The sequence below is a fragment of the Sorex fumeus genome, unplaced genomic scaffold (assembly GCF_029834395.1).
Source record: "Sorex fumeus unplaced genomic scaffold, SorFum_2.1 ptg000024l, whole genome shotgun sequence".
Taxonomy (NCBI): domain Eukaryota; kingdom Metazoa; phylum Chordata; class Mammalia; order Eulipotyphla; family Soricidae; genus Sorex; species Sorex fumeus.
Window position 1 is genome coordinate 2,530,215 of NW_026606081.1, and position 15,362 is coordinate 2,545,576.

The 15,362-nt window shown below is 39.9% G+C and overlaps 1 protein-coding gene across 1 annotated transcript in view; it reads right to left on the minus strand.

The window, feature by feature from the left end:
- Positions 1-2,365: 2,365 nt before the first annotated feature.
- CPE (carboxypeptidase E) overlaps positions 2,366-15,362 on the minus strand; it is a 116,713-nt gene continuing 103,716 nt past the window's right edge. Inside the window, exons 6-9 of the mRNA XM_056113981.1 lie at positions 14,528-14,667; positions 9,094-9,193; positions 5,729-5,847; positions 2,366-2,661 (exon numbers count right to left, since the gene is read on the minus strand). Coding sequence (XP_055969956.1) covers positions 2,563-2,661; positions 5,729-5,847; positions 9,094-9,193; positions 14,528-14,667 — 458 coding nt within the window. The 3' untranslated portion in view covers positions 2,366-2,562. The remainder of the gene's footprint in view (positions 2,662-5,728; positions 5,848-9,093; positions 9,194-14,527; positions 14,668-15,362) is intronic.

Sequence of the window (15,362 nt, forward strand, 5' to 3'; positions counted from 1 at the left end):
ACCTCCATTTTGTTTATCAACAAGCATATTTGGGACTGGAGCGTTAGCACAGCGGGTAGGGCATTTCCCCTATACACAGCCTACCCGGGTTTGATTCCTCCATCCCTCTCGGAGAGCCTGGCAAGCTACTGAGAGTATCCCGCTCAAACAGCAGAGCCTGGAAGCTCCCCATGTTGTAGCTGATATGCCAAAAACTGTAACAACAAGTCTCACAATGGACACATTACTGGTGCCTGCTTGAGCAAATCGATGAACAACGGGAGAACACTACTACAGTGCTACAGTGCTACAAGCGTATTTATTACAAGATTAACATTTCCTACATTATTTTTCTTCCCTTTCACCATTTCCATTATGGCTTTTCAATATGTCACAATCCAGGTACATGTATCTTTGACACCTGACTATATCACAGTTATCAATACCACTTACTTCTTACCTTTTCTGCCCCAACTTGAACCAAGTCCCCATTCTTCTAGATTACTCTAATAGCTTTCTAACTCTAAAATTTACTCCTCCCTTCTATTCGCTAACACAAAAGTCATAATGACTTTAAAATATAGATTATGTCCCTTCCTAGTTTAAGAAAATTCAGTGCTGCTAAAACCAAAACCCTAAGACTGTAAATTCTTAAGTTCCTTCATGGTCTAACCATGTCCACTTTCTTGGACATGGTTAAATCACCTTTAATTCCGACCTCCCGCATCTCTGTATTCTAGTCATTCTTCCCTTCTATTACTCCCCCAGCAAATCATGTGTTATCTGACCCTAAAATCACTTCCTTTTTTTTCTATCTGCCAGAAATTGCTAAATTCTCACCAAAACACATTGGCCTTACCTACCTAGGTACACTGCTAGACTCCATTTCTCAGAATTCCATGCAGTAATGGGACTAACAAATACAATTCTATGCAATGTGATATTAATAGAACTATACCAATCCCAGGTCTGACTCATAAATACATCTCTCAGAATGTCCATGCCTTTTCCTCTACCACTGACCCTAGTGGAGATGACAACCAGTGCAACTGTGTAGGAGACAGTCAATCTTCTATCACATTGGATCCCAGAATGACTTATGAAAAAATGTTGCCTTGCACAAAACCAGGCTGTGTTCAATCCCCAGCACCCCACATAGCCACCCAAGCACCTCCAAGAGTGAGGTGGACAGAGCCAGGAATAAGATTTGGGCACTGTTTTTGTGCCAAAAACAAAAATAGGAAAAAATTACTTCGTCTTTCTACTTTCTGTCCTGTATAAGGTACCTGAATAAGGAATGTATTTCCACTGTGCTTACATTATTACTATATATTTAAGTCTATTAATATAACACTTAGCACTATTTTAACAAAAATATGTACCATAAGCATTGATCTACCATACCACCAGCATCACACACCTGTTTACACACACAATACACACACACACACACACACACACACACACACACACACACACCTATACTCTGCATTGCTCACACCTCATATTTCAAGTCAGGGTTTTTAACACATTGAGAAACCATCATGAATCTTCTTGTTCAATCTAAATGTCTCATTCTTTCTCTTCATGTCAACTCTTCCCTATCATTTTACTCATCAATACCTAATTATATATTTATTTGTATGTGCTTTTAAACCTGCATCCATAATTAAACTCTAAGATCCATAGAATCATAGCCTATGTCCACAAAGCTAATAAACACAGGGCTTGTATTTTACCTGTAATACATCCATCAATTAACAATTTTTAAGAAATATCTCTTAATAGAGGATAATCAAATTAGAGGTCATGATCACGGGAACACTTTGTCATGAAGCTACGATTTCACATCAAAAGTCATACAGAATTTAAAATAAAGACCATACGAATATACTTTTTTGATACATATTTAACCTTTATTCATTGGAATGCAATTCTGGGCCAATCCACAACCAAGATAAAAAGATTAAATCCTGTAGTAAGAACAGGCTGAATAACATGACCATACAGTCCCCTCTATGTATAATCAAGAAATCAATTTTCATTCCTTTCATAGAACTTCTTGCTAAACATTTACATTTTCTTCCCATCAAAAAATGCATTAAGAGGAGCATGCTTATATAGCTAGTCAGCACAAAAAACAAATACAATATATACTGTACTATTTAAATCTTGCAGTATATAGTGTTCCCCTTTCCAAGCCTTAGCTGTTGGCCTTTTCAGTGGCATTCCTTATATGACACTGTCACCAATTATGTTAAAAGCACTTCACTAACTTTTAAAAACTAGATTACTCAAAACATAGATATTATAGATAATACATGGATATTGTATTTAAGCATAAGATGGTAAGATCATTCATTATCTTTTCTACAATCCTCTGTGCAATATATGTCGGAAAATGAAGTACTATAAGAGAAGAAATATAACAGTTTCTTACATTTTACCTAAGAGTCTATTTAAGATCTATTAATATTTTAATGGAAAAAATAAATGTTAAATATTAACTGCACAAATTCTAAAAGAAAATGGCCACATTACATAATACTACTTTAGATTACAAGCAGCTAGTTAGAAGCCTTTTTAAAAATTTAAAGTTTCTGACATCATTTTCCACCATTCCATCAATTCTTCTTTTTCTTCTTCTTTCCTTTCAGAAAATGACTCCAACTCAAAATCAACCTAGAAGAGAAAATAAGTTGATCAGCTACAAATACATCTATATAAACAAACTGAAAGCCACTTTAATAAGAGTAGTTTTAGAGTTTGTGGGATAAACCCAATCCAGCCACCTGAATTTAAGTATATTCTAAAATAATCCTTATCATAAATAAAAAGTTATTTTTAGGATTAAAAAATCAGTAAAATGATATTTTCAGGGAAAAATATATTATAAATGACTTTGGTCTAATAGTTTTGCAGGACTATTTAAGAGATTCTTAAAAACAGATTCATTTTGTTTTGTTTTGGGTCCATTACCTGAAATACTCAGGTGTAAGTTATTCCTGGCTCTGCACTCAGGGATCATCCCTGGCAGGGCTCAAGGACCATGTGAGATGCCAAGGATGGAACCCGGGAATCTGAGTTGAGCACATACAAGGCAAGTAACTCATCCTCTGTAATATCTCCCCAGACCCCAGATTCTTCTTTTATTCGTTGGTTTGTTGATTTGGTTTTTTGATATTGGATACACCCAGGAGAGACAGTACAACTTAAACAAACAGGGTGTGATGCTTTTGCTATGGCAAGGGGACAACAATTTTAGTGAAATACGGTGTCCTCCTCAGATCTGCAGAGAATCCCTACGCATTTGCACTGAAATACTATTCAAAATATACTTGACCAACTCCATCCTTCTGAACAACCCTTTAGATATCTGTGCCCAATGCAGAAGGAACTAAAAGCACCTGTGATTACTGAGGGATGTGATGTCACACCCCATGGTACTCAGGAGTGATCCCTGGTGGTACTCAAAGGCCTCTAACTGCTGCACTATGGCTCTGGTCCCATAAGGGAACATTTTACAAACTGCCTCTAGAGCATTTACAGGGTGGGGGTGGGGGAATGGGTTTACACCTGGAAATCATGGCTAGTCCTGCCTCTACATTAAGGGCTACCTTTGGTGGTGATTGGGGGACCAGATGGGATGCCCAGGGTCGAACCTGGGTTGGCCACATGCAAGGCAAATGCCCTACCTGCTATACTTACTATTCTGGCCCTTAGAGCTACTATTAAGAAGTTTCTTTTGTTTAAATTATCTCCTGATAGAGATAAGTAAAGATATAAAGTCTAACATAGACATACCATCAAAACCAAAGACTAGTTTAATAATTCATGAATCAAACATTTATATTCCTATATTAGATACACAATAAAAGCATAAGATTTTTTTTTTAGTCAATAAGTCCTAGAGTCAAGGAGATAATTCAAAATGTCGGCATACGTGATTTTCATGTGGGAGACCCAGGTTTGATTCCCAGCACCACATGATCCTTTGAGCTCAGTCAGGATGGGCCCTAAAGTGCTACATTTGCTGCAGCTTCCAAGCACTGCTAGGTGTAGCCCAAACCCCCATTCAACCAAAAAACTTATTTTCAAGTAATAGTTTTGATTAGAAACCCTGTAAGTAATTCCACAATGCCTGTCATGTAATACAAAGAATGTAATACAAAACCCTGTTGTAAAGGAGTTTAGTTTTGACCATTACCGTGTTGCTCAAAAATAAAAAATTCAATTTAATATTTATTAAGCATTTATTATGAGAAGTGTTCATCTTACATAGTAAAAAGACATAAATTTAAGACAGACTAGAACATATACAGAGCCAGAGTGATAGTATAGCAGGTAGGGTATATGCCTTGCACTCAGCTGACCCGGGTTCAATCCCTAGCATCCCATATGGCCCAAAAAACAAAAAAAAAATAGAATATGTATGTGTTGTAATGTGATATGTGTCTAAAAGATAAATTCCATTTAAATTTAAATGTACAAGTCAAGTTAAATTTTAGCTATACTATGTCTCAGTATACTATATAATCTCTCTGGCCCTTATATGGTACTCTTTTCTACAAAAAAAATATGCTCAGTCTCCTTCACAATTTTTCAGCTATGTCATATTTTATATTGTATCTTCAGAAAAGATTTCATAATGTTAGGTTTAAATGTGTGTGTGCCTAACAGGATGAATAGTGAAATTCCTAGTTCTGGAGCAGACAGGCAGATAGCAGGGGACAGGGAGTTCTCAGGAAGAAAACCAAGATGTGATTCAAAGAAGTTAGTCTGTCACTAGCCCCGAAGTAAAAACAACAGCAAAAATCCCAAACCCGGATGTCTGGACCTACTTGATGGAACCAGGAATGAAGCTGATAAAATTCTCATTGGTGCCAGTGGCACCCAGAGAAGACTGGACCTCTCCACAGAGAAGCACCACAGGAACAAGAGGCAGGAACAGGAAGGCACACCAGCCTCAGAAAGGTCAAAGCTCTTTCCCTTTGACAATGCCCTCGCAACAGACTTATCCACACAGAAACTCCCAAACAGTTTATGAGAAAACCAACTCTGCAAAGGCAAGTGGAAATTTTCCCATTCTGGGGTCACCCGTATTTCAGTTTGTTTGATGAACAAACATAGCGGTGCTCAGGTCTGACTCCTGGCTCTGTACCCAGGGATTACACCTGAGTTTTCTTAGGCCATCTTTGGGTGTGGGGGATGGGACCCGCATGGACCTTGTGCAAGACAAGTGCCCTCCCCCACAGCCCTATCTTTTTGGCCCCTCTATATTTCATTTTGGAATGTGTCATTTCTTTATTTTACTTTCTGGGGTAGAGTGGGGTCTTTATCACCTGGGGGGAAGTCCATGTTTTCTCTCTCACTCTCTCTCACTCTCTCTCCCTCTATCTCTCCCCTCCCTCCCTGTCTCTGTTTCTCTGTCTGTCTGTCTCTGTCTCTCTCTCCCTCTCTCCCCACCCCACCCTCCCTCATAACCTTCACCACTTGTCTTCTTCTGAAATTCTTTTTTTTCTTTTTGGGTCACATCTGACGATGCACATTGAGTGGTATTAAATTATATAATCAGGACCTTGATTTTCCAACGAATGTGGATTCAGTTTTGTCTCCTGTTTACTGGGAAAATAATGATACCTAGCTCATGGGGGGGGGGGGGCTAATAAGAAGATTGAGTATAATTCACTTAAATATGCACGATAGATGGTTAAGGGCTTAAAAAATCTTGGCTTTCTATGAAACTTACCTTAACAGCAGGGCTGTAAGGAACCGCCACCTTCTTTGTTATTGCCAGGTAGCCTGGGGCTGAGGCTGTAAGTTTATAGTTCCCGGGTACCAACAATCTCCAATAATCACCATCTTTTGCTGTAGGGAAAGAAATACCAGGTTCCAGACACAAATGTGAAATACATAATAGCACCACAAGGAATATCTACCCCACCTCAGTTCACCTTCTCTGGCTCCCTATCTTCAAAGTAGACATTTATGGAATCTGATGGAATTCCATTGACAAGAAACCCTGCGGCACTTGTGTGAACACTGATGCGAAAGATCCAATAGACCTTCTGAGATAAAGCATCCTTACTTTATCAGAAGTTACGCAAGGAAGAAGACATCCAAAGCTCCCAAGCAGTGGTGCATAACCTCTGGCATTCTGCTTTGGTTCTTGCCAAGAATTTGATGTTCTGAGAGTTCCAATCATAGCTTCACAAACTGTGCCCCAATCAATAACCTCACCAGAATCCCTGACACGTTTGTTAGAGATTTACTTGCTTTTTTTTTGGGGGGGGGGGGGGGGGGAGGAGTGGTTGTTTGATTTTGATTCTGTTTCGGGACCACACCTGGTGATGCTCAGAGGTTACTCCTGGTGGTGCTCTGGGGACCATATGGGTTGCCAGGGAAGGAATCCCGGTTGGCAGTATGCAAGGCATGCACCTTACCTGCTGTACTATCGCTCTGGCCCCAGAAATGTTGTGTTTTTTCAAGATTCAGAATATGTTGGCTTTCTGGCACCTGCATTTTCAACCCTTTCTCCAGGGGACGCTACAGCAGATTCACCTGCTCTTTTTCATTCCTCATGACTCAATCCCTGCTCCCCCTGCACTAGATTAGGCCCTCCAGGCCTCCACGAGAAGCGCCCACGCACAAGCCTTCCACTCTCTTGCTTTTCCCTTTAGGCGCATAGTCCCTGTGAACTACCCACCCTGGAAAACTTCCAACTCCCCAGGTGGCCAAGGAGACAGGAAAAAAAAAACACTGCAGCAAGATTTACTAATACTCTAATAAATCTCTACTGTATCTCCTATTCTCCTGGACACTCCCCATTCAGGCTCCTGTCACTCTACTGAAAGAGTTTTATCTCAATTCTCCACACTGGTTCATTCACGACGTTCATCTCCCTTGACACTTTAGTACATTTCTCCTTAGAACATTTTTTGGCTTTCAAGACAAAATGTCTATCTCAGACTCCATCGCTTATTAAAGCGTAAAGCTACCGGCCCCATAAAAGCTACTCTTCCAAGTCCGTGCTTTTCTCTTATGTTTATACCCAAAATAAAATAATAAATAAACAATAATATAATATTATTATATTTATTATCAACTTATTTTATTTAAATAAAATTTTAAATATTAAAATAAAATAAATTAATAAAACATAAAATAAATCTTATGTTTATTTTCTAAAATTGTCACATCTTGTAATGCAGAGAAAGAATATGTGGGTGGCGTATAAAGATTAACAGGTGTTAGGGGCAATTTATTGTTCCTGGGGAGATCAGTACCCCAGGGTCATCTTCAGGACCCCCTTTCCGAGGGCTGATAGGAACCATACCTTGGCCTGGATTCTGATGTGTTGAATGAGGACATGAGCTGGCATGTAGAGGATTGTTGATAAATGTTTGCTAACTAAATGGAGCTTTAGAGGATAAATGTTACAGATTTTTTTAAAAATACATGCTACAAATGCGGAAGTTAAGAACAAGATAATGGCAAAGGGTGGTTTAGGAAACAAGCTAAAGGTGCATAAATTGTAAGACCCAGAACTAAATAAAGAATATGTAGTTAAAAGATCCCAACAAACAACAGTTAAACTAAAATGAATTGGATAGATGTTTATTAACAGGGAATCTTCAAGAAAAATATTTCCTTTTCCTCAAAGCCGATAAAATGGAAATGGGGCTTTAAATTGGGGGTGGGTGAAAATATCACCAACCACACGCCTGTAACATTCTGTTTAACCTTGAGTTAGCTCTGGGTTTCTTGTACAGATTAAAAGCTAAGAACTCTTAGATATGCCTCTCTCTAGGCCTACTATCTCCTTCCTTCTAAGGCTCACCACTAATATCTAGTGAGCACCTCTGAAGAGAGAACAAAGACACAGGCCTTTAACCAGTCATCTGTTCTTGGGCACGAGGCTTTTTTCCAGATTCTGGCTATTATAAATAGTGCTGCAATAAACATACAAGTGCAATAAACATACAGATGTCATTTCTACTGTATTTTTTTTGAAACTCTAGGATATATTCCCAGAAGCAGTACTGCTGTAATGGGAACTCAATTTCCAGTTTTTTGAGAAACGTCCATATTGTTTTCCAAAAAGGCTGAACCAGTCAGCAGTGAAGGAGAATCCCCTTCTCCCCGCATCCACGCCAATAACTGGTTGCTTTTGATCTTTTGGATGTGTGCCAGGCTCTGTGGCATGAGATGATATCTCATTGTTGTTTTGATCTGCATCTCCCTAATGATGATTAGTGATGAAGAGAATTTTTCATGTGCCTTATGGCCATTTTGGATTTCTTCTTTGAGAAAGTTTCTGTTCATTTTATCTATCGCCCCATTTTCTGATATATGATCATCTAATCTTTGATAAGGGAACAAGAAACATAAAGTGGAGCAAGGAAAGCCTCTTTAACAAATGGTGCTGACAAAACTGGACAGCTACATGCAAAAAAAAAAATGGGCTCAGACCTCTACCTAACACCATGCACAAAAGTCAGATCAAAATGAATTAAAGACCTCAACATCAGACCAGAATTCGTAAGGTACGCTGAAGAAAAGGTCAGCAAAACCCTCCACAAAACTGAAGCTAAAGGTATCATCAAAGACGAAACGTCACTGACCAAGCAAGTGGAAACAGAGATAAATAATTGGGACTATCTTAAACTAAGAAGCTTCTGTACTTCAAAACACAAAGTGACCAGAACACAAAGACGGTCTACAGAATGGGAAAGGATATTCACCCAATAGCCTTCTGATCAGGTAATATCAAGAATATACAAGGCACTGGTTGAACTCTACAAAAAGACACGGGCACTATAACTCTAGTTCCGGTAACTTTACAGACTGTGGAGTTGGATGGCCCCACCCCACAGTTCCAGACGGCCCCAAACTGTGCAAAGGGCGCCATCTGCTGCTCCCCAAGTTCTGAACTCAGCAATCACTCAAAGCCTGTTCAACTGGGTCCCACAGATGAACGTGAACTGGACCAAAGCTAAGGAGAGACAAACAAGGTCATGTGGCATGGCCTGGCTAGAGTGGCACAACCTGAGAAGAAGTAATCGTGCTCCTATGTGTTCCGGAGTGTCTCCAACGTATGCAGACGACACTCACCAGAGGTAATGTCATGCTCGATTCCTTCCACAGAGATGCTGGCATTGGCGATCGGGTTACCTCGAAGATCTCTGACGAATCCTTTAACTCCTCGATGAATCTGTGAAAGACATGGAAGAAAAAAAAGATTCATACTATAATGACCTAAACACATGGGTCATATAAAAAAAAATCTCATTTTCAAGCCAAGTACAGTCTAGAGCTCCTCACAGTTTAACACTCAAAAGATGCTTAAAAGGTCAAGGGCCATTAGCCCTCCTTTCTCTGTTTTGTCTCAGGTGTACAAATGAGAAGGAATCTTCAAAAATGGTTTCTTATTCTGATTCAAAGAAAGATGCTGAAGTACCTTTGAACCATCAAAGAGAAACGAAGAAGACAAAGTGTCATATTTACAAGGTAATTCTGGTCCTCACATATTTCATTACTTTCTCTTTTAAATGAGGTCATCTGTGTATACTTCACACAATATACCTCGTCAATTAGGAATGTTACATTACAGCACTTCAATACTTGTTCACGGTGCATAAAAGATATTTACCGTTATATTTTTGCAGAGAATACATCAGCAATATTATTTGGGTTGAATATCAGGGCATGAAAGGCCAGTGAGTTCCATAAATTTGGAAAGAAAATGAAGAGTTGTTCTTGAGAACAAATTCCCTGAATTAAATTGTAATTATCAATAGCTATTGCAATACAATCTACAGAAACAGCTTTTATCCCTTCTCTTTTCTTTTTTGGGGGGCGAGTGGGGGATCACACTGGCAATGCACAGGGGTTACTCCTGGCTTGGCACTCAGGAATTACTCCTGGCAGTACTCAGGAGACCATATGGGATGCTGGGATTCAAACCTGGGTCAGCACGTGCAAGGCAAATCCCCTACCCACTGTGCTATCATTCCAGCCCCTATCCCTTTTATTTTCAAGTAATGATTTAACTAAGCCAATTTGTGTGTGATATGATAGTCTTATGGAGTTTGAAAAGTAAGACTTCTAGAATATAGAATGGTGATTCATTAAACTTGATGATGTAACAAAAGACGCCCAACCTCCCAAAGGTCCATGCTGTTCACTCAATCTGGCCCCTAAAATGAGTTTTCTTTTATACTAATGATACTTAAATATTATTTCCATGCAGAAGAGAGATAAAATCTCATGTGTCCCAGGGTTAGCAGAATAAATTTGGCAGTCATAGTTTTTTGATATAGTTCTATATCAAAGAGCTGCCACTGAATATTAACAAATGTTTTTACGTTTGCTTTTTTAATGTAGACCCTCTAAAATTATGAAAGTATCTTTTAACTCTTTTCTCTAAAGACAACTAACAAATGGTAAAACACTATGTATACTGTTAGTAATAATAAATGTTAAGCTTATCAGTCACAACAAAAGGATGAAGAAAGTAAATACCATCTATAAACCAAAAAAAAAGCCATTAGAACTTAAAGAATCTTTGACTTTTCCCAAGAATTAGCCAGTCAAGTCTGAGATCAAAGAATTAGTAAAGTAAAAGTAAAGTAAAGGCCCTCCCGTTGATCATCGATTTGCTCGAGCGGGCCCAGTAACGTCTCCATTGGAGACTTTGTTGTTACTGTGTCTGGCATATCGAATACTCTTGGTAGCTTGCCGGGCTCTCCGAGAGGGGCGGAGGAATCGAACTCGGGTTGGCCATGTTGGCTGCGTGCAAGGCAAACGCCCTACCGCTGTGCTATCACTCCAGACTTTTCCCAAGAATTAGCCAGTCAAGTCTGAGATCAAAGAATTAGCCAGTCAAAATTGAGATCAGAATATAGACACAGAACACATGAAACTTTAGCTTCCTGAATATAATTCACATAGTTAAAGTATTCTTGAGTATCAGAAATACTGTGGAGTAGGAGAGAAGTCTTCACACAGAGACAGCATAAAAAAACAGGGAAAATCCTAACTTGGATTTTCTTAATATAACTTAAAGTTTACAAATGCTTTCTATGCTTTTGTAAACTAAACCCACATATGCTTTAGTCATCTGGAGACACTATCTGATATCATAAATACTGTAAACTTTGAGAAATGCATTATAAATTTCCTCATCAATGGGAAATAAAACAATCTCTTCGAAAGAGATATAATTCACCTGCATTAGGCAAAAATATATGTAATTAATCATTGCATAACTGAAACCCAAGCACAACAACTTGTAAGTCTACAACTGTACCTCATGGTGTTTTACTAATAAAAAAAAGCTAAAAAAAAAGAGCAAAGGGAATGAGAAATATTTAAGACTTTTTTAAAAAAGATTAATCCAGCTATTCAGCAGCCAAAACAGTGACTTAGTATGCGTTGATGACCTTTCTTTCCATTAATTAAATGGAGTAGGTTAAGGATGTGGCATAAAGAAAATGTTTGCTAAACCACTGGTCAAAAGCAATAATGCCAAGTGCATACAGGAATTTAAGCAGTTTGCGACTTTAAGCTCAAATTCTTGACTGTTAAATCTTTAAAAGAATTAAATCACTTTTTCTCCCCCCCCCAAAAAAAATATATATGTAATTAATATTTACAACTTTTTTCTGATGTGCAATTTACCAAATAGAGAATAAGGAAAAGACTAACTCTTCTTTTTGAAAAATTCTACTCCCTGAGGCTGTCACAGCCCTACATGACAATCGATCAAAAAAGGATGCTACTTCATGATCTCCGCAAAGGAAATCACAGAAGTTCAAATTTCACAGAAACTCTCTACTACTTTTGACCCTCCTATAATATTCTCTCCTCTGATTCTAGGACATTTCAATCAAGAAAGACTATAAAAATAAAACAAAAATCTAGAACATTCTCCATTGCTTCCAGAACTGTTATCAGTCAATACCAGCCTTTAGATGTTAGTACTTTTATGGGTGACCCAGAATGGACCCAGCAGAGTGGGATTCAGTAGCAGAACAAAAAAATCATTTGTGGGATAGAGAGAGGATGTTGGGTGTACTCAAATCCCAATGCTGGCTCTGTGCTCAGGTCTCAATCCTGGTCGTACTCAGGGAGCCACGTGCATCCTGGAATCGGCTGTGAGCAAGACGAATGTCTTGATCCCTGTAATCCCCCAGATGAAAAAAACTTCTTTTTAACAAGAACCCAGATGACTCTGACACCTGTAATACAGGTGACACAGGGGGTCCATGGACCCCTCTTTGATACTATCTTGGAGAACTGTGAGGACCAAACTGTCCCATGGCTCCTGTAAGGGAGGCTCTCCTCAGCAAGTCATTCACCCTCATTACCATTATCATCCAATTCCCCGAAAACTCAGCCTTGAGCCCATGGAAGACATTCTTTTCCTTTCACCAGTTACACAATTGGATCTCTTAATTACCCAGTTTCCATGTGTCTTGAACAAGCCCATGCTTGGCTTTTAGGCCCAGGTGTTCAGTCACTCATCATCACCACAGCCCATCTTGGGTAACAACTGCTAAAATGCAGGAGCTCCGGGAGTCTTCACTGATCATTCACCCACCTTTGATTTCCGAAAGTGAAGTGCCCCTGAGACAAGCTCTGCAAATACATTCACACAGCTTGGGGCACACTGACACCATGGGCCTGTGGGATAGCTCAGAATCTCATTCCAGGGCTGGAGTAATAGCATAATGGGTTGGGAGCTTGCCATGCACGAAGCATACCCTGCTTTGACCCCGAGCATCCCATATGATCCCCCAAGTACTGCCAGAAGTGATCCTGTCACAGAGCCAGGAGTAAGCCCTGAGCACTGCCATATGTGGACCCCCAAAAAACAAACAGAGATAGTATAAGAAGAAAGGTGTTTGCCTTACACACAGCAGACACCAGTGCAGTCTTTAGTACCACATATAGAACCCCAAACTCCACAGAGGGGGATGCTTGAGCACACAACCCTGAGTCCAGAGAAAGAAACAGCCCTTGAGCACTGCTTGGTCTGGTCAATAGTCCTCCCCACTCAAAGGGAAGAAAACATCTCATTCCAAGCCACATAATAGAGAACTATATGAACTGGTCCCTCTGCTTTTTAGATCATTTCATACAAAGTGATAGAACTATGGAACACATTGAAGAATACTCATCATAAACATGACTAATATCCTCTTTCCTGGTGGCACCCATTTGTGCTCTATGCTGCATTTTTTAATAGTAAGAGAGTAATTATGCAACTGAACTTAGATTTTAATTGTTGATCACAGAAAAAGCCAACTGATGTCAACTAAACTTTACAGTGTAGGTAGGCATAGTGTAGTTTAGTATTCTGGATCTGAAATGGCTAGATGTGGATCCTTTGAGGCGCACCCATTGCTTTTTACAGTTTACTTTGATTTTCATATTAATCATAAGCTCTTCTGCCTAGGTATTCATGCTTCTAAAGCCCACTAATATAAAGTCTCGTGACAGTAGTCACTATCCTTAAGTACCTTATGGGGTGCCAGGGCCCAAATATAAATTAATAAGTTTTTATTGTAAAAGTATAACACAACAGGGAATCTAGAGAGATAGCACAGTGGGTAGAGTATTTGCCATGCATGTGACTGACCTGGGTTCAATCCCCGGCAACCTATATGGTCTCCTGAGCACCACCAGGAGTAATTCCTGAGTGCAGAGTCAAAAGTAACCCTTGAGTATTGTCAGGTGTGACCCCAAAAGCCCAAATAAGAAAATGCAAATAAAATGCAAAGCATTACATTAAGAATGTAGTCCTTTTTATATAAGTGGAGCATATGCCAATAGTTCAGTTTAACTTTCTTTACCAAATGCAGTTTTCAGTTAATTTTGCTTTTGAGCAATCTGTCCCAATCAGTTCTTTTCAAAGAAGACATTCTATAGGAGGGACTAAGATGAAGAGACGGAGTCGGGGGAGGTGGAAGAGAAGGGCAGACGGGGATAAGTTTCCTGATGGGGTTGTGAGAATGAAATGTATTGGCTTCAAAGTAAGGCATTTAGAACAATGGCTGGAAAAGAACAAATTCCCCCAATGAAAACTCTTCTGTCACTAGCACCTCAGTTCAGCCATGTAGAAGGTGAAGAAGATGAGGTATGTGAGGCAAAGACACCAACGCTTAGGGGCTGGATCTTCCCTGAGGGACCTGAGAGAGAAGGTCCCTGACGCCATCCATCCCCAGCGCTTCACGACCCTCCTCTAGCACCGGTCCTGCCTACAATCCCTGACACAGCCACACGGACCAGGGCAGAGATGTCCCAGCACTGCCCCTTCTTGGAGCGACATGAAGGAAAACAGGCGGCCAACTCACTTCTCGATAACTATGCAGTTTTAATCAGATCCAGTGACTGTTCATGAACCATAAAACTTTGGCCAGTTGAAGTCCTATGCGAACCGCTGCGGACATGTTTGCCAAGTGGGCCTTCCTTCTGACTCAGGCAGACGCCCCTGTATCAGCACCTCTTAGGTTGAGTGCTTTCCCCTGATGGCTCAGTTTACCTGTTGAAGGTAGCTAATAAGGGAGTCTTTGTTATCCTCCCAGTAGCTCTTCAGAGTCTCTTCAGGTGGAAACTTCTCACAGCTGAGCTCCACGGTAATCTCAAAACAGTTGCTGCTGAGGTAATTGAAGTCTTGCATTCCTGCCAAAGCAACAAATGAAGAGTGAAAATATGTATGTGGTGATAAAACCCTCCACAGGCTGCTCTGCTGAATGGTGAGCCAAATAAAAAGAAACACCAATTGATGCATTTGGGGGATCCCGGAGAGGACCACAAGAGAAATCACCTATGGTGTATGGCCCCCCACGCCCATTACCACTGGGTGACATCCTGGTCCCAAGTCTCATCACCACCACAACAAAGAGCTCACAGCTGCCTCTTTTCTGGAGAATTGATGCTAGAAACCACTGACTAGAGAGGTCGTACCCTTCCAGCTCCACCTAACTCCTCCCTCCACAACAGCCTAGAAACAGTTCAATGACTGTCAGTCAAGGAACCCCAATGACTGATTCCCTTCCCTAAGAGCAAGATAACACTACCCATGATTAATTCCTCAGGCCAAGGCCTGAATTCACCTGAGATCACCTCCTCCTCAGTTCTATCCTCATCTTTAATCTGCTGCCCTATTTCCATAGAGCATTTTTCATAAAGTAAGAAAGGATTCCCTGAGTGAATTATGAGCATCCAAAGCCTGATCTCTACCTTAACTCTGGTGCTGACTTTAATCATCAGTCTAATTTGAGGACTGTGTTTTATTCATTAGTCTATAGGCTATGTATAATAGTAAATATACAGAAATGCATATAAATAGCTAAAGAAAGTCAAAGTTTTCATTG